This window comes from Triticum dicoccoides, chromosome 4A (assembly GCF_002162155.2).
Source record: "Triticum dicoccoides isolate Atlit2015 ecotype Zavitan chromosome 4A, WEW_v2.0, whole genome shotgun sequence".
Taxonomy (NCBI): Eukaryota; Viridiplantae; Streptophyta; class Magnoliopsida; order Poales; family Poaceae; genus Triticum; species Triticum dicoccoides.
Window position 1 is genome coordinate 669,783,928 of NC_041386.1, and position 20,190 is coordinate 669,804,117.

The window sequence follows — 20,190 nt, forward strand, 5'->3', positions numbered from 1 at the left end:
TATCTACATATGCATCATTATCAACAAAGTGGATGGTGGGGTTTAACTTCAGCAAGCCAGCTTTGACTCGGTGGCTATCCTAAACTACGACTGCAAGTAACTCTTTTGAGGTCGCGCAGACGAGTCCACATATTCACCAACCAATACACCACTGTGGATCCGCTCCCGTCTCCCTACGAGAACGCCATCCATAGCACTCACGCTTATCTTGCGCATTTTAGAGTATCCGCTTCCACTTGTCTATGAACTGTCATAGGCAACCCAGAAGTCCTTTACCGTGGACACGGCTATTTTAATAGATGATGTTAACCCTGCAGGGGTGTACTTCTTCATACATGTTTCCACCACTTAGCGTCTGCACACGACATGTGCTCGGCAGACTTCAAGCGAAAGCCGACGTGGGTGTAGACCACGACCTACCTAAACACTCAAGTCTCTAGTCCAGGTTTATCGCCTATCCAGGTTCCATCCGCAGGGAGTCCGGCCGAAGTTTCCACATACGGCCCCCGAACGATGTGTGCAGGGTTCCCGAGACACCAAACCGGCGCCCGGTACACCGTGCCACGTGCCTACCGCATCACAGCCCACCCCTCGGGTCAGCGATGCCCACGGCCTCCAGCATACTACAAACTCCAGAGACTACTTGCAACTCCTGGACAGAGGACAAGGGTGATTAAGAAGTTGAGTGGGGTCATATTTCAGGGCCCAATGCATGGTAGTAGCTGTTTCATGGATCACAAACACAGAACTCAGTTCCTAAGGACAGCTTCAATGAGACAACCCACCATGTACTCCTACATGGCCTCTCACCGCTACCTTTACCAAATCTTGTTCACACACTTAGCTCACACACTGTAGGACATGTTCACACACCTCTGATTCATCCCCGATGAATCAGATCTAACTCAACTCTAAGCAGTAGCAGGCATGACAAACAAGCATGAATGAGTAGGCACAACAGGGCTCAAACAACTCCTACTCATGCTAGTGGGTTTCATCTATTTACTGTGGCACTGACAGGTCATGCAGAGGATAAAGGGTTCAGCTACCGCAGCAAGTAACAGATGAATCGTTGTTGTCCTAATGCAATAAAAGAGAGCAGGAGCGAGAGAGTAGGATTGTATCAGAAGGAACAAGGGGGTTTTGCTTGCCTGGCACTTCTGAAGATAGCATTGAGTCTTCATCAGTGTCAATGATCACAACGTCGATACAACGTCTACCGAGGGGGAACAACACCGACAAACAGAGAAGAAACACGATCAATGCAATGCACAATATGATGCATGCTATGACATGGCAATAAGAATGTGTGTTGGCTAATGCAAGCTAGAACAGAATGAGAGGAGTCCATTTGAACCAAAGATTCAAATGCAAACCCATTTTAAGAGGTCATAATAGTGCATTAACTTGTTTCACCTAAGCAGCAAGGTTAATGTGTTCTAACATGCATGAAACCAGTGCAGATGGATAGATTGGATTTTTCTGATCATTTTTCATATATAAATTATTTAATTTGGAGCTACTGTTGATTTTCTACGAATTTTAGAAGTTTTGGGTATTTTCTGGAATTTATAAATCATTTCTGATTTATTTTAATACCAGAAAATGTTTACTGCGTCAGCATTAGGTCATCCTGACCTCAGCAGGTCAACATCGCCAGCCAGGTCAAACCTGATGGCTGGGACCCACGGGTCAGTGTAACAGGGCTGGATTGGGTGGATGACAGGTGGGACCAGGTCAACCCTGACAGTCAGGGCCCACTTTACTTAATCTAATCCTCAACAGAAATAATCTTATACTTAATTATTGTGGTGGGGTCCACTGTCAGTGTCTGTGGGTGGTTTAGCTGGCGGTGATTAGCACTAAATACGCGGCCACGTCGGCACGCCGGAGTTTGGCCGGCGGCGACCTCAAGCCGCGGCGGAGGCACCCTGGAGTGGCTCAGGTTTTGCCCACGGTCGACCAAATCGACCGTGGTTTGGTCCTATGCGTAGCTGGGGCTCGCGCGCATCTAGTGGTGGTGGCGGCAGTAGCTGGGATGGCCGGAGTTGACAGCGGCGAGCATTTCCGCGACGGCCGGAGTTCGGGCACCAACGGTGTGGGCGGTGCGAGGCACGGGAGGAGCCATGGACGGTCGTGTTCGACTCACTGGAGTGCGGTGAGATCAGTGGTAAGCTCAGACGCGTGCTTGCACGGCCGTAGCCGCGGCGGTGACATGGCCGGTGGCGAGGAGCAATTGGCTCCGATGGCCATGGTGGCTAGAAGGCGCGGACGAGCATGGGGAGAGAGGGGAAAGAGGCAGGGGCTCACGGCGAATCCGGTAGAGGCAACGGCGAGGCCGGGGAGGGACTGGAGCTCGCGACTCCCCGAAGAGTTCGCCGGCAGCCAGAGGTTGAAGACGATGTCGTGGACGATGCTGCAGGGCTTCCGGCGGGGCGCGACTCGGTGGAGAGGAAGGGGGCGTCACGGCGGAGCTCGGGGGCGCGTCGGAGGGGCTCGGGGATTGCTGTGGCCGTGCGGGAGCTCGTCAGCGGTGACGGCTGCGTTCGGGTGAGTGAGAGAGAGATCCAGGGAAGAGGGTGTGGACGGTGGAGAGTGAGAGGGGTCCGAGGGGGCCGCGTGGCATCTCCCGAAGAAGCCAGGGCGAAGCGGCAAGCAAGAGGCGCCGTGGCGAGCTCGTGGTCGCCGGCGTCACCTCTGTGCCTGCCTGGCAAGACGAAGCAGCTAGCTGGCATGGGCCAACATAGTGCTGGGCCTGCCAGGTGGGCTGCGGCCAGGTAAGATTCTCTCTCTCTTTTATTTGTTTCTGTTATCTATTTTTCTTCCTCTGTTTTGATTTAGTTTAGCAACTAAATCATTTTAATAAATTCTGTAGGTTATTATATGGCTTGCTAAAATATATACAAATCCACTCACAAACTTCCAGAATTATTGGAGTCATATTTAATATATATTAAATATAAATCCAAAGAAAATAGTTATTGGATTAATTCAAATGGCCAAAATAAATATTTCTGTGACTCCAAAAATATTGGTTTGAATTTTACCTCTTACCAATATTTCTATAGAATAACAGGAACATTTTCTTGGACTCATTTGAGAAGATTTAAATGTTGGTTATTTTTAGAGGTTTTCTGAGGCTTTTGAAAATTCCTCAATTCAAGTTTCATTTGAATTTAAACATGATGCACGCATGAAGCTAGCCTAGGTCAGACCAGAATTAGGGATGTGACAACTCACCCCCACTAAACAAGAATCTCGACCCGAGATTCAAGCGTAGGGTAAGACGAAGGGGGAACGCAACCTAACACAATCTTCACGATCCAGGTTACCCTTCATAAGAACATTGATTAGATCACCATCATTGTCTCGATGTCTTGCTCTGAGAGCTCTACTACATGACAATGAGAGGAAAAGAAGAACTCTAGAAAGATCGGTCTTCTTGAAGATCGAACAACTCAAGATCAACTCACGGGGTGAATCATTTAAACATCTCTCGAACTGAGACACGAAGCATACATCCATAGGAATGGAGTAAAGCAGATGACGAAGGTTCACTAGGTAGACAACAATTTCACGCTTAAGAAGGTGGTGAACGGTTGTCAACATAGCGAGGAGTTGAGGTGCCATGATACCATACGAGAAAACTTGGAGCAGGGTGATTTGTAGAATTATTACCTTAAGTGGCAAAAAGAATTACCTTTGATATAGAGATCATTGAGACTCTCTATATCAGCCTAAGGCAAATCACATCAATCGTTTGGCAGAGTTCGAAGGAATGGCATACTCGGACTAGTATGGATGATGTGGATTACCTTGTTGAAGAAAACACAAGGGATAATTTTGCTGGTCACTGAAAATAGATGAGACCCATGGTAGGACCACTTTTGAAAATGATCCAGAGTAATTACTGAGAAGGGTAATCCAGAGTACGGTGGCACGATGGCGGTGCAAGCTGGGAACAACATGCAAATGATGGGAATGATTCTGGTAAGTGGGGGGGAGGCTCAATCAGTAGAGAGTGAGTCTACTGTTGAAAATTTATAGCATAACCGAGGAAACTGAGAGCACTATGCAATTAATGTCGACGATAAAACCTAGCACTTGCGCGTGCTCTCAAGAACTTTGAGCATTTCCATATTCATCAAGGTTTTACTAATATCCGTGTCAAGGATCCTGGTCAACACAACATACTACCATGATGAATGGTGATGGACGATGCAGATGCAAAAGGAGATAACACTTTCTCAGATTTCACCTTAGCGAAGCCAAGTAAACAAAATCTGGATGATCGACCGAGAGACATTTAGCATTCCGCTTCTAATGTTCTCCTTGATGTGCTAGTGCAACCCATTAATTAAAATGGTTTGGTTCCCAAAACATCAAGTAAAAGGTCGGACTTCGGGAGCACAAGAATCCATAAGGAATAACTATGGTGGTAAATCCTACGAAGTCCTTATGGGGAGGTGTCCAACATCTTCAATCAAGATACTACAATAATAGGTCTTCTGGCTGGGTGTGTCAGCCACGACATCCACTTTACCGGTTACGGTGAGACCATTGTTATAGTTCTTGAGAAACGTTCCAACCATCATATCTGCCTGAGATTCAGATCTGGTTGGTGTCAAAATAATCCAGACTGATCGAGACTAGAAAGGAAATAAAAGGTTGCAACACAAATCGACGAGATAACGTTGCAAGATTCTCGGGGCATGAACTATGGTGGTAAGCTCCAAAACATGAGCTGGTTCTGCTACAAACATGTGAACACATTGTCCCAGACAAGCATGGCCACGTAGTAGTCTTATAATTAAACACTACCGAGTTCAGGTGGGGAACCATCATCGAGGATATCGACGTCCTTGCATAAGGTATACTCTTAAGAAGGAACTTCTTCTCCTTGAACAAATCAATCGGTGGCTTGGTGTGCTAGGGATACATATAGAATGAAGGTTGCAAGTCTCCGAACTACAGAATACTTCGCACGTATGCATGAACGATTTGGTATGATTCCAAAGGAAGCAACATTGACTTTCTCGAATCCACGGCGGCAACTTGCATCAAATGCACATGAACTGGAGGAAGTCACTTCTTTCATCCGAACATATGCTTCATGAACTAGCATGAAGAAATGCTTTCAAAAGTTTCCAATACTAGCTGGATGTTCAACAAAATTATGGAGAGGACAAGGATGTTGTCGATGGGCTCAACAACAATTCATCCAGGTTTCCATAAAAATGGAACTCCATAATTATGAGAACAAGTGATAGTATTGGTCAGACCAAAGGATATAATGGTGTATGCTCAAGGGATCAACCGCGAGTAAGACAACATTAAGAACATCGTTGGTTCTGATTTAATTTGACGATAGCCCATACTCAAATCAAAGATTGGTTAAGATGATAGGTCCATACACTGATCACGAGGGCCAGTAGATGAAAATACCATCGTTCTTCAACACCCATACAAGATATCCCTTATAATGAACTAAATCGGACAAGCTTCTATCTTCCAACTCTCCAAGTTGTTGTTCAGCTTAACCAACTAGCTCAGGGGTATCCAACACAGATTCTTGGAGAAGGGGTGGTTTATAGGAAAACCAACTTGATCACGAGCTCAACATAATAGTCAGGTGACAACCTGGTGATACTTCCGAGAAGATATTCGGAAAATCACGAACCACCGATATGTTACCAAGCTCGAGAACAATCTTGCTTTTCAGGGCAAGACGATATGATCAAATGAGCGAGGGATTGTCACAATCCTAGCTCATTGATCAAGGAGTGCACCGGGAATAAGGACTAGGTAGCACGATCAACCTTAGGATGATGATTCAATAACCAACATGCTAAGGATGAAATTATTGTCCTTTAACTACCAAGCAACAAGGTTGCTAGGAGTATTGATTTCACACATCACGAATCACTTGTCGGTATTCCGGTTGCGACAACACGGAACCGAGGAATGAGTAATGATGGCGAGAAGTATCACTACGTCAAGAATTCACAAGAACTGGAGCAATTCTCATGAAAATCCTGACATAAAGAGGGTGATACTCCAGGGTAGAATAGAATCAAAAGCTGGATTGCATTTGATCTGCAGAAGACAACTGCTTTGACTCAATCCTAGAAATGGATGAGGTACTGGAGTTTGTTTCTCCTAGTCATTCTGAACTAGAATGGCTTGACGGATCACAAGAGTAACAGGCATCGATGAATGAATGCACGCATACTCTTGACTATCAATTGATAGACGAGGGTCGAATGACAACTAAAGCGGGACAACTCAAAGGAACATACGATTTTCTGAGTTGTGGGTGCATAGATTAGCATGTCGAACGAGTTCAACATATTTCTTCCGGATAACCCATGCAGAAAGGTAGAACTGGCAGAGTCACAACATATAATGGGGAACTCATCGAGAGCACTCATGTTGTGATCTTTTGATCCAACAAACATCTGCCATAAGTGGTTCATAGTATTTGGAAGAAGGGAATACCACGGACCTCGAGGACTAATGCAAAGGTTACTAATAACCTAAGGGAGCTAGCAATTACTATCAACATGAAGTAAGTAGGGTGAATCTCGGGTTCAAAACCCAGAAGTGGAATACCTACATACTAAGTGGCATCACGGGATGCTCTCGAGAATGATGGCCAGAGTCATCACACTAGGACATAAATCATGGCTAGATTACTAGATGATCCCCTAAGACATCTAGGGTCATAATAATAACTCCAACATATATGTCGAGGTAATAGAATACCTCAACTCAGCGGTAGTGTGGTTAACCTGGCCAGAAAGGTCATCGAAAACAAAAGGAAGGATTTTGCAATTGCATCAGATTATTTAGAAACCTGGGATGACTCGGATAGCATAACGGCTGTAAATGCTCGAAAGATTGGAGACCTGCTACAAAAATGGTGGCATAGCCACTCAGAAGTACAATATCAAGGTTCCGAGATCAACTATGAACACACAGAAGTAGAAGAAACTGAACCGAGGCTTAAGTCCAACAATTCTATAAGTCTACGGATTAGTAACACGTGATCTTGATAGAAGAAGAGAAAGCCTAGTTCCTTAACCCCGTAGGAAAGAGAAGATGACTCAGATCAGAGGGCATGAGGTATAAGGAATAAAAAGAGCCTTACGTTCCATCCCACAATCAATTCCCTTATATAACTAAAGAATTTCTAGACTCAACTTCGACCAGTTTGGCTTGGTAATCCTACAGGCAGTCAAGCTCTGATACCAAAGCTGTCAGGACCCCGATCCTAAGTCACACCAATCTAGCATGTAACATATCATATCACTTTGCGGCCTCACGCACGGTATTCCCGTGGGTGCCACCTTACCTGGCCCGGGACCGTTTGCGCCTTTTGGCTCACGTATATGATATTGCCGCTAGCATCCATATGACAAAGAACCCGGGCTGACATGGCTAGTCGTGAACCCAGAGTGGCACTAACTTACAGGGACAGGCATACAAGACCCAGCAACGAACGTGTCGGTCATCAGTGAGTGAATCCGGGCTGTAGCAACTGGGCTAGCAGAACTCCAGTAAACCGGGCTGTAGCAGGCTAACAGGACTCCAGTAGACACCGTGTGACATTTCCCCGAAGGGACAGACACAGGAACAAAGAAGGACACATGCCGGCCAGCCTAAGTGTTCTGGAGCAGTAGCAAGCTACCAAGGCTCAGTGGAAGCACTAGGAGACATTTCCTGGTAAGAGAGGCTACCAAGGATAAACAACTAGTTAGTCAGATCCCACACATACCAAGCATTTCAATAACATACACACAATATGCTCAATATGTGCAAATACAACATGGCATCACAACATGACTCTACAACTCAAGTATTTATTCAATAGGCTCCGAGGAGCGAGATATTACAAACATGAGTCTCATGACCCAACATTCAGAGCATACAAGTCAAAGCACAAGCGGAAGCTTATCATGTCTGAGTACAGACATCTAAAAATGAAAAAGGCTGAGAAGCCTGACTATCTACCAGATCCTGCCGAGGGCACAAGATCGTAGCTGAGGTAACAAGCTAAACGTCGAAGTCCACGTGGAACTACTAGTGAGACTGAAGTCTCTCTGCAAAAACATAAAATAGGCAAACGTGAGTACAAATGTACCCAGCAAGACTTACATCAGAACTATCTACATATGCATCATTATCAACAAAGGGGATGGTGGGGTTTAACTGCAGCAAGGCAGCTTTGACTCGGTGGCTATCCTGAACTACGACTGCAAGTAACTCATTTGAGGTGGCGCACACGAGTCCACATATTCACCAACCAATACACCACTATGGATCCGCTCCCGTCTCCCTACGAGAACGCCATCCATAGCACTCACGCTTATATTGCGCATTTTAGAGTATCCACTTCCACTTGTCTATGAACTGTTATAGGCAACCCAGAAGTCCTTTACCGCGGACACGGCTATTCGAATAGATGATGTTAACCCTGCAGGGGTGTACTTCTTCATACATGTTTCCACCACTTAGCGTCTGGACACGACATGTGCTCGGCAGACTTCAAGTGAAAGCCGACGTGGGTGTAGACCACGACCTACCTAAACACTCAAGTCCCTAGTCCAGGTTTATCGCCTATTCAGGTTCCATCCGCAGGGAGTCTGGCCGAAGTTTCCACATATGGCCCCGAACGATGTGTGCAGGGTTCCCGAGACACCAAACCGGCGCCCGGTACACCGTGCCACGTGCCTACCGCATCACAGCCCACCCCTCGGGTCAGCGCTGCCCACGGCCTCCAGCATACTACACACACCAGAAACTACTTGCAACTCCTAGACAGAGGACAAGGGTGATTAAGAAGTCGAGCGGGGTCATATTTCAGGGCCCAATGCATGGTAGTAGCTATTTCATGGATCACAAACACAGAACTCAGTTCCTAAGGACAGCTTCAATGAGACAACCCACCATGTACTCCTACATGGCTTCTCACCGCTACCTTTACCAAATCGTGTTCACACACTTAGCTCACACACAGTAGGACATGTTCACACACCTCTGATTCATCCCCGATGAATCAGACCTGACTGAACTCTAAGCATTAGCAGGCATGACAAACAAGCATGAATGAGTAGGCACAACAGGGCTCAAACAACTCCTACTCATGCTAGTGGGTTTCATCTATTTACTGTGGCAATGACAGGTCATGCAAAGGATAAAGGGTTCAGCTACCGCAGCAAGTAACAGATGAATCGTTGTTGTCCTAATGCAATAAAAGAGAGCAGGAGCGAGAGAGTAGGATTGTATCGGAATGAACAAGGGGGTTTTGCTTGCCTGGCACTTCTGAAGATAGCATTGAGTCTTCATCAGTTTCAACGATCACAACGTCGATACAACGTCTACCAAGGGGGAACGACACCGACAAACAGAGAAGAAACACGTTCATTCCAATGCACAATATGATGCATGCTATGACATGGCAATAAGAATGTGTTTTGGCTAATGCAAGCTAGAACAGATTGAGATGAGTCCATTTGAACCAAAGATTCAAATGCAAACCCATTTTAAGAGGTCATAGTAGTGCATTAACTTGTTTCACCTAAACAGCAAGGTTAATGTGTTCTAACATGCATAAAACCAGTGCAGATGGATAGATTGGAATTTTTTGATCATTTTTCATATATAAATTATTTAATTTGGAGCTACGGTTGATTTTCTATGAATTTTAGAAGTTTTGGGTATTTTCTAGAATTTATAAATCATTTCTGATTTATTTTAGTACCAGAAAATGTTTACTGTATCAGCATTAGGTCATGCTGACCTCAGCAGGTCAACAACGCCAGCCAGGTCAAACCTGACGGCTGGACCCACGGGTCAATGTAACAGGGCTGGATTGGGTGGATGACAGGTGGGACCAGGTCAACGCTACCTGGGCAGGTCAACCCTGACAGTCGGGGCCCACTTTACTTAATCTAATCCTAAAAAGAAATAATCTTATACTTAATTATTATGGTGGGGTCCACTGTCAGTGTCTGTGGGTGGTTTAGCTGGCGGTGATTAGCACTAAATACGCGGCCACGTCGGCACGCCGGAGTTTGGCCGGCGGCGACCTCAAGCCGCGGCGGAGGCGCACTGGAGTGGCTCGGGTTTTGCCCACGGTCGACCAAATCGACCGTGGTTTGGTCCTATGCGTAGCTGTTGCTCGCGCGCATCTAGTGGTGGTGGCGGCAGCAGCTGGGATGGCCGGAGTTGATGGCGGCGAGCATTTCCGCGGCGGCCGGAGTGGGGGCACCAACGGTGTGGGTGGTGCGAGGCACGGGAGGAGCCGTGGACGGTCGTGTTCGACTCGCGGGAGTGCGGTGAGATCAGTGGTAAGCTCGGACGCGTGCTTGCACGGCCGTAGCCGCGGTGGCGACATGGCTGGCGACGAGGAGCAATCGGCTCCGATGGCCATGGTGGCTAGAAGGCGCGGACGGGCATGGGGAGAGAGGGGAAAGAGGCAGGGGCTCACGGTGAATCCGGTAGAGGCAATGGCGAGGCCGGGGAGGGACTGGAGCTCGCGAATCCCCGAAGAGTTCACCGGCGGCCAGAGGTTGAAGATGATGCCTTGGACGACGCTGCAGGGCTTCCGACGGGGCGCGGCTCAGTAGAGAGGAAGGGGGCGTCACGGCGGAGCTCGGGGGCGCGTCGGAGGGGCTCGGAGATGGTTGTGGCCGTGGGGGAGCTCGGCGGCGGCGACGGCTGCGTTCGGGTGAGTGAGAGAGAGATCCAGGGAAGAGGGTGAGGACGGGGGAGAGTGAGAGGGGTCCGAGGGGGCCGCGTGGCATCTCCCGAAGAAGCCAGGGCGAAGCGGCAAGCAGGAGGCGCCGTGGCGAGCTCGTGGTCGCCGGCGTCACCTCTGTGCCTGCCTGGCAAGACGAAGCAGCTGGCTGGCATGGGCCAGCACAGTGCTGGGCCTGCCAGGTGGGCTACGGCCACGTAAGATTCTCTCTCTCTTTTATTTGTTTCTGTTATCTATTTTTCTTCCTCTGTTTTGATTTAGTTTAGCAACTAAATCATTTTAATAAATTCTGTAGGTTATTATATGGCTTGCTAAAATATATACAAATCCACTCACAAACTTCCAGAATTATTGGAGTCATATTTAATATATATTAAATATAAATCCAAAGCAAATAGTTATTAGATTAATTCAAATGGCCGAAATAAATATTTCTGTGACTCCAAAAATATTGGTTTGAATTTTACCTCTTACCAATATTTCTATAGAATAACGGGAACATTTTCTTGGACTCATTTGAGAAGATTTAAATGTTGCTTATTTTTAGAGGTTTTCTGAGGCTTTTGAAAATTCCTCAATTCAAGTTTCATTTGAATTTAAACATGATGCACACATGAAGCTAGCCTAGGTCAGACCAGAATTAGGGATGTGACAATCTTCGAAGTAGATTCGCGTTCCATGGGCGTTTCGACTCCTTGCCGGAGTCGTCCCTCTTGCGCGCCCTGGGCTTCTGTGCATCGATCAGGTAGTAGGAGTCGTTGCCCAGGGCCTTGCTGATGACGAAAGGGCATTCCCAAGGGGCCTAAAGCTTGTGCTGGCCGGCTGTTCACGGAATCAGCTGGAGCACAAGGTCTCCCTCTTGGAAGGATCTTGGCTTGACCTTCCGACTATGGTAGCGGCGTAAATTCTGCTAGTAGATGGCGGACCAGCTGAGTGCTAACGGCCGGCCCTCTTTCAGCAGATCGATGATGTCTTCGCGTGCTTCCTTTGCCTCCGCCTCCGTGTACATGGTGAAGCGAGGTGAGTCAAACTCGATGTCAGTTGGGATGACAGCCTCGGCACCATATACAAGGAAGAATGGAGTGAAGCCGGTTGACTTGTTCGGAGTGGTGCGCAGACTCCAGAGGACGGCTGACAGCTCATCGATCCAGTAGCCGTGCGAACGCTCTAGTGGCTCGACCAGTCGGGGCTTGACGCCGGAGAGGATTAGGCCATTTGCTCGCTCGACTTGGCCGTTTGACTGTGGATGAGCAACAGATGCTGAGTCCAGTCGGATGCCCTGCGTTGCGCTCAAATGGGCCAATGCTCCTTTGGTGAAATTCGTGTCGTTGTCGGTGATGATGATGTGTGGTATGCCGTACCGGACGGTGATGTCTGCAATGAAGGTCACAGGAGTCGGCCCATTCAGCTTCTTGATTGGCTTGGCTTCAATCCACTTGATGAATTTGTCGACGGCGACAAGCAAATGAGTCATGCCGCCTCATGCCGTCTTGAATGGACCCACCATGTCCAGCCCCCAGATGGCAAGGGGCTAGGTGAGGGGGATGGTCTTGAGTGCCGAAGCTGGCAAGTGTTGCTTGGAGCTGAATAACTGGCACCCTTTGCAATGTTTGACCAAATCTTTGGCGTCGTCCAAAGTAGTCGGCCAAAAAAAACCATGGAGGAAAGCTTTGGCGACAAGTGATCTTCAGGCCACATGGTGGCCGCACTCACCTTGATGTATGTCTCTAAGGATCGCATGCCCTTCTCCATCTCTACGCAGTGCTGGAAGACTCTAGTCATGCTGCGCCTGACGAGCTCTCTATTTACTATTATGTAGGCTCCTACCCGGCGCTGTACTTGTCGGGCCAAGATCTCATCAGTCAGTAGCTCTCTGTTTACCAAGAAGTTGAGGATGCACTGTGCCCATGATGGAGCGGCGACTTCTTCTACTGCTATCACGTCCACTATAACTAGGGCGGTTGGGTTGGGAGGTGGCGGGTTGGGGTCAGCCACCACCTGCTGTGTCGTTGAAGTCCTCGAGCCGACTGTTATAGTCCCTGGGCCGGGTTCTGAAGTCCCTGAGCCGACTGCTGATGTCCCCGAGCCGACTGCCGAAGTCCCCGAGCTGATTGCTGATGTTCCCAAGTCAGATTCGACTGTTCCTGGATCAGCCGGCACGAAGATGGAATCTGATTCTGGCGAAGGCTTGATAGACGGCTTGAGGAGGCGCTGAAGGGAGACGCCGGCTGGTATGGCTTGCCAGGTGGAGCCTATTCGTGCCAGGGCATCTACTTGCTCGTTGCCGGCCCGTGGCACGTGAAGGAACTCACACCCCTCAAAATATCCGCTGAGTTACTGGCCGAGGAAGCGGTAGCTTGCCATGTTTGCATCTTTGGCATCCCAGTCGCCGAACGACTGTTGGACCATCAAATCCGAGTCACCATAACACAGGATCCGGCGGATGTCCAGCTCTTTGGCCAGCCGAAGCCCATGTACAAGCGCCTCATACTCGGCCACATTGTTGGAGGCGGTGAAGTGGATTTGCGATGTGTATCTGAACTTATCGTCTTTGGGAGAGGTGACGACGATGTCGCCTCCCAGACCGGTGCGCATCTTGGAGCCATCAAAGTGCATCCGCGAGTGAGTGGAGTCCGGTGCTGACGGTAGGTACTGGGTCTCAGCCCAGTCGACGAGGAAGTCGGCAAGCACTTGGGACTTGATGGCGGTGCGAGGCTGGTAGAAGATGGTATATGGAGCCAGCTCAATGTCCCATTTGGCCACCCGACCAGAAGCATCTCGGCTGCCAATGATGTCGGCAAGTGGGGCAGTGCAGACAACCATGATAGGATGCTCTTGAAAGTATGTCTTCAACTTCTTGGCGGCAAAGTACACGCCATAGCACATCTTCTGGTAGTGGGGGTTGTTCTGCTTTGAGTCCGACAGTACCTCGCTTAAATAATACATAGGCCTTTGGACCGGCTGTGCCTTGTCGTCCTCTAGGTGCTGAACCACGATGACTATGCTGACCACCCGGCTGGTTGCGGCAATGTAAAGGAGCATGGGCTCTTTATCAGTCGGAGCCGCGAAGACAGGCGGCATGGTCAACATCTTCTTCAGCTGGTGAAAAGCTTTGTCCGCCTGGTCATTCCACTCGAAGTGAGTGGGTTTCTTCATGAGCTGGTATAGGGGAAGAGCCTTCTCTCCTAGCCGACTGATGAAGCGGCTGAGGGATGCCAAGCATCCGGTGAATTTTTGGACATCTCGCAGTCGGCTAGGTATCTCCATCCTCTCAATGGCTTTGATCTTGACAGGGTTGCACTCGATGCCGCGTTCAGAGGCCAGGAAGAAAAGGACCTGGCCGGCTGGTACTCCAAAAATGCATTTCTCCGAGTTGAGCTTGATCTGAAAACGGCGCAAGTTGTCAAATTTTTCCTTGAGATCTTCCAATACGATGCAGCGCTTCTCTGTCTTCACCATAATATCGTCTACATAGATGTGGGCATTTCTGTCGAGCTTTTTGAGGAGGCACTTCTGCATGCAACGCTGAAAAGTGGCACCGACATTTCTCAAGCCGAATGTCATGGTCAGGTAGCAGAAGGCTATGAATGGTGTGATGAAGGCAGTCTTCAGGCGGTCGGCCGGGTCTGGCATGATCTGGTGATACCCTGAGTAAGCATCCAAGAAACTCAATAGCTCGCATCCGGCTGTGGAGTCTATCACTTGATCAATTCGTGGCAAAGCAAACGGGTCCTTGGGGCAGGCTTTGTTGAGGCTGGTATAATCAATACACATGCGCCATTTGTTGTTCTTCTTCAGCACAAGGATTGGGTTGGCTAGCCATTCTGGAAAGAAAACTTCCATGATGAAGCCGGCTGCTAGAAGCTGGGCTATCTCTTCACCAACAATTCTTCTCTTCTCTTCTGACAGTCGGCGGAGAGGCTGCTTGACTGGTTTGGCATCTGCCCTGATATGTAGCTTGTGCTCGGCGAAATCCTTTGGGACACGCGGCATGTCCTTGGGGGACCATGCAAAGATATCCCGATTCTCACGAAGGAAATCGACGAGCTATATTTCCTATTTGATGTCAAGGTTGGTTCCTATGAGAGCAAACCTCTCCGGGTGGTTCGGGTCCAAGGGTATCTTCTTGGTCTCTTTGGCCGGCTGGAAAGATCCCTGGGTCTCCGACTCCTTAGGGTCTGACGACAGGTCCGACTGCTTGCTGGACATGGCCACAACCCGGTCAAGGAGCTTTTTTTCTACGACAATCACGAGGGACTCGGCCAGCCGGCTGCTTGTGGCGGCACAGGCGGACGACTTCTTGTAGTCTCCGGCTATGGTGATGATGCCCTTGGTTCCCGCATCTTCATCTTGAGGTAGGCGTAGTGAGGCACAACCATGAACTTGGCCAGAGCAGGTCGGCCATGTAATGTATGATAGGAGCTCTCTGGATCCACTACTTCAAACTAGACTGCTTCGTGGCAGAAGTGATCCTTGTCTCCGAAGAGAACATCTATCTTGATCTTGCCGATCGGTAAACAGGAAAGGCCAGGCACAATGCCATGGAAGACGGTCCAGCTGGACAGGAGGTGCTTCGTCTTGATGTACAATTTCTCCATGGTATCACGGTAAAGGATGTTGATGCTACTACCGCCATCTATCAGGACTCGGGAGAAACGAGCAGCTAGCCTCTCCGTTGCAAAGGTGGCATCCAATACCAAGGCATAGGAACCCGGAGAAGGCATCACCTTCGGGTGGTCAGCTCGGCTCCAGCTGATGGGCTTCTCAGACCAGTGCATGAACTCTGGGTCCTTGGAGGCGACAGCGTTAACCTCTTGGTGCTGTTGGCGCCGGCTACGCCTGTCATCAGCCTGGCTTATGAAGACAACGTATGCTCCGTGCTCTTCGGGAAATTAATCTTGGATGGCACCGATTGCTGGGCGAGTCGCCGGCTGCTGAGGAGCTGGGGGCGGCGGGCCAGCAGGCGGAGGCGGCAACAGCCCCTCGCCCTTGGATATCCTCATGAGCCAATGGCACTTCTGGTTGATGTGATTGGATGGCTTCGCGCCGCTATGGAATTTGCAGGGCGCATCAAGGGTTTGCTCATAAGAGAAGGTGGGTTGCCAAGCCGGCTTGTCGCCCTTCTCGCACTTGGGCATGGGCTGCCACTCCGGTTGCTGGTCTTCAACTGTGGCCACCTGCCGGCTGGTGGAAGCCGACATTGGGCCCTTGCGCTTGTTGTCGCTTTGCTGCGGGCGCCAACTGGTGTCGCCAGCTGGCGTTCTGGGAGCCGGAGGGAGAACCTTCCCCGAGGCGTCCACCCGGAGTTCCGACTTCATCGAGGAGTCGGCAGTGGCGTACTTGTCTTCTATGATCAGCAGTTCGTCGAGTATAGCCGGCTCGTCGCAGAGTCGGTGCTTGAGGAGGGTGCCTTCTCTGCACCCGGAAGTGAAGTACTCTATGACCTACACCTCATGCAACCCTTCGTAGGATTTGCGGAGCTCGGCCCACCGCTTTAGGTAGTCGCGGTTGGACTCGGTTGGGCCTTGGACGCACAAAGAGAGTTGGCGAGACTTCGGCGCCCGCTTGTACGTGCTGGTGAAGTTGCGGTTGAAGACCTCGGTGAAATCCATCCAGCTGTTGATGCTGTAGGGCTTGAGGCTATTCAGCCAAGTGCGCACCATGCCCTGAAGCATGAGAGGGACGTATTTCACGGCAACGCGCTTGTTGCCGTTTGCTATGTTGACTACGGTGGAGTAGTCGACCAGCCAGTCCTCCGGCTTCACAGAGCCATTTTATTTGGGCGTGTCTCTTGGGAGCGAGAACCCTTTGGGCAAGGGCTCATCGCGGATGCGGGGGCCGAAACAAGGCGGGCTGATTGCGTCTTCTTCTTCAAGCTCCTGGGATCGCACCAGGCGGTCGATTTGGTGGCGGGCATCGTTCTCACCAACTCCTTCACGGCGTACCAGCTGACCTTTGAGCGTCAGATGCTCAACAGGCAGCGGAGAGGCGTATCTCCCTCTGCGTGGAGGAGGAGGAGGAGGTGGGCAGTCATCTCGCCGCTTCACAGCTCGTGGGCGGCCATCTTGGTCGCGCACAATGGTGAGGCGCGTCCGGCTGCACCTGGCAGCCGGCTTGTTGTCTCTTCGGCCGTGGGCGCCGCCTGCTATCGGCGTCCGGGAGGTTGCGCCATGCTCTCGACCGGGGGGAGGATTCTTGGCGCAGGCGTCGGCTTCTTGCTGCGCAGCAGTCGCGTCGATGAGCTGCTAGACTCGTTTTGTCATGCAGCGGCGCTCTTCACCGTCCAGGCCTTCTAGCTCGTATGTTGCCGCCTGGGCAGCATGCAGGTTTTCGATGGGAGTGGCGTAGACCGGGCGGTCGGCCCTCAACATGCTGGTGATGGCTGCGCCGCGTTGTTTGACCATGCTCGCTCGGCTAGGCCCGCCGGCGGCCGGCATGCCATAGACGGAACGGTCAACCTCGTGCTGGTAGGCTTCAGTGAGGCACCTCATGGTGGCTAGCTTCTTGCCGCTCTCGATGAGTGCAAGGCGATGGGCCTCCAGTGTCTCGGCGTCGGCGTCGCCTGCGATGGGCGCAAACAGGTCCCGCAGCGCTGCCTACAGCGGGTCGTGGGTGTCCGCACCGGATGCCGCGTCATGGCTGATGACGAGCACCTAGGTGACGGTGCTGCCGCTGCTGTCGGCCGGAGGGAGCGGGCCGTTGATGACCACCACATGGGTGGGGAAGGCGTCAAGAGATACCGTGTCGAAGTCGACAAACATCGGGTCGGTGGAGCCGATCGAATTCAAGTCGAAGGCGTGCTTGCTGGCCATGTCAAGCTTGCCAAGGAGGTCGATGAGGTAGCTCTTGGAGCTGGCTGCGCCCGCACCTAGCGCGGGCTCGTCGGGGAGGCGGATCTCGCCGGTGAGATCAGCGAGGCAGCCTGCCATGTAGGCGGCTTCCGCGCCTTGCAGTGCGTCGGCGCAAATGCCATCGGGCATGCCGGGCTGGCTGCGCTCGCTGGGGAGGAACATGGTTCCCATCTAGAGCAGGTCTCCGGACGACTGTGCACCTAGCCCCATGGTGGGCTCCAAATGTCGGGTGGTTGGTGCGACATATGTCAAAGGATGGCTAATCATTGTGGGAGCTAGTAAGACATCGCCGGTGCCTAGAAATAGGATAAGGCGAATACATGCACGCCGGCAGATCTTACCCAGGTTCGGGGCACTCCTAGGAGATAACACCCCTAGTCCTGCTCTGCGGGGTCTCCGCATGGTTACTAAATCAACAAGTAACTACAAGAGGCTCCTTGAGCTGTTCGGCTAGAGGAGGAAGAAGAGCAAGGCTAGCACTATTCCTCCCTCTATGTGGGGTGTGTGTGGTCTAAGAGTTGAACCCTTTGCATGGGTGCCCTGGGGATTTATATAGGCCTACTCCCCAGGGGTACAATGGTAATCTTGCTGGGCGTAGGCCCGGGCCGTCAGTGTCTGTGGTCGGCGGCTTCTCCGCCAGCTGATGGGGCCCGCCGTCTAGTAGGTCCCGCCGGCTGTCGGGCTCTCGACCGACAGGTTGGGCCCACCGCCTGTGGGCCTTGTCGGCTGCTCATTATTGTAGCCTCGCTCCTGATGATGATGGCTTGGTCGGGGAGGGCGTGGGTACAGTGCCGCCGCCCGGTGGGCGTTCACTGTTGCCACACCCCGTCTTATCGGGTTAACTGGTGCACAAACTTCTAGGGAAGGTGAGGGCCGACTGTTAGGAGACGGCCTCCCCCTATGCCGACTGGTCTGGGCAAGCCGCCTTAGCGTGTCTCTCTGCGAGGTAGGGCCCGCCGCATGTGGGCCATACCGACAGCCAGTCGTGGAGGCATGGCTGCTCTGCTATGGGTGATGTCATGGTCAACGTGGCAACAGTGCCACGCCGGGCGAGGGATGGCCGCCCGGTATGTTGCACTATGGCTACGCCCGCTCCCGGATTCGAGGGTGGCACGCTGCACTGTAGCCATGCCCCATCTCGTCGCTGTTATGTGGATGCACACTTTTGAGGGTGTAGGGATGGGCCGCCTGCTAGGAGCCGGCCACTCTGGTGGCCACCTGGTAGGAGTCGGCCGACCCTGGGCCGCTTTCTGGGCTTTGCCGCCCTCTTGCAGCCGGCCACTCGGACCAGCCGACCACAACAAGGCGGCCTTTCATCTTGAAGGCTTGAGGGGCGAAGCCGGCTCCGATGTCTTGAAATGCCATGGGGTGCAGATGAGGTACCCGTGGCTCTTTACTCCGATAAGCTAGTCTGATGTGGTGCCGTTGAACAAAAAATCAAGGTGTTAGTTTTGATGCAGCTTATTTCGATTGAAATGTAGCATTTCTTTTCTTCGCCAGGCCTTGAAAGCATGTCATTTTCATTAAGAAAATGCTCAGATTCTCGAATGACAGATATTACAAAACACCTCCAACAGGAAATGCACAAGCTCCTATATGAACTTTTTTGGGATTTCAATTTGGGATGGATAGTAGTATCCTCGTTGCATGTGTGGGGAGGATAAATACTTTGGTTACATAGAGTCAAATCTGAAACACAATATGCTTAGCTAAGGGCTTCCATGGGCCGCACGTGGAGCCCTCCTTGTGGCCTGTGCTCGACCACATAGGGCATGTGCGTCCCAAACACCTTGTCCCACGTCACAAAGAAGGGCTGCGAGAAGTTGTATCTGCCAGCGCGCGGCTGATGGTGCACGTCGTGGTACGCCGTGTTGTTCCAGAAGCAGAGGCGGAGGAACACGTTCCCCGGCAGCCACAGGCCACAGTGGGCGTCGACGCCCTTGATGGCGCAGAGCATGAAGAAGAAGATGGAGACGCGGGACGACATGCCGGAGGCGAGGAAGGCGAGCGCCCCGCCGACGGTGTCGAGGAGGCCCTCCACTGGGTGGTTGTACTGCACGCCGAAGGCGTAGGGCAGGACCAGGCGGTGGTGCCACGAGTGCACGTGCCGGTACATGAACTTGTTGCGGTGCATGTACCGGTGCCACGCGTACTGCCACCCGTCCAGCACGGCCTTGCCGACCGTGACCTGCAGCACCACCGTCACGCACGTCCTGCAGGTTGTCCCCTGCTGCGTGCCGGCGGCCGTCGCGGTGCTCCCGCCCGTAAGCTGTGCGTACATACATATACTATATATATATATATGTTATGAATGTTTGCAGGTGCGTGAATGCATGAACAGTTCTCACATACCGTGAAAATTATGGCGGCGACGGCGGCCTGCACGAGCTGCTGGAGGACGACGCCCTTGACGACGTCGCGCTTGGACACGAGGTTCTTGCTGCGCTCCTCATCCCTTGGGTGTAGCCTGTACTCATCCATAGACCGTCCAAGCGCCATGTACATGCTGGAGCACACCCAGTAGGCAGCTATGGGGACGACAATGGCCAGCGCTTCATCAGAGAATACCAGCTCCAT

The 20,190-nt window shown here is 51.2% G+C and overlaps 1 protein-coding gene across 1 annotated transcript; it reads right to left on the reverse strand.

The window, feature by feature from the left end:
- Positions 1 to 19,318: 19,318 nt before the first annotated feature.
- LOC119289652 (sphinganine C4-monooxygenase 2-like) lies at positions 19,319 to 20,190 on the reverse strand. Its single transcript, XM_037568929.1, has 3 exons — positions 19,966 to 20,190; positions 19,514 to 19,882; positions 19,319 to 19,456 (listed from the first exon to the last, which is right to left on the reverse strand). The coding sequence occupies exons 1-3, from the start codon at positions 20,188 to 20,190 to the stop codon at positions 19,319 to 19,321; spliced, it is 732 nt and encodes a 243-aa protein (XP_037424826.1).

Excerpts from the sequence above, each read along its gene's own strand:
- LOC119289652 (XM_037568929.1), bottom strand. The coding sequence starts at position 20,190 with ATGGAGCTGGTATTCTCTGATGAAGCGCTGGCCATTGTCGTCCCCATA. Across the intron at positions 19,883-19,965 it reads TCGCCGCCATAATTTTCACG|CTTACGGGCGGGAGCACCGC; the intron begins GTATGTGAGAAC and ends ATGTACGCACAG. Across the intron at positions 19,457-19,513 it reads GCCTGTGGCTGCCGGGGAAC|CCGCGCGCTGGCAGATACAA; the intron begins GTGTTCCTCCGC and ends GTGCACCATCAG.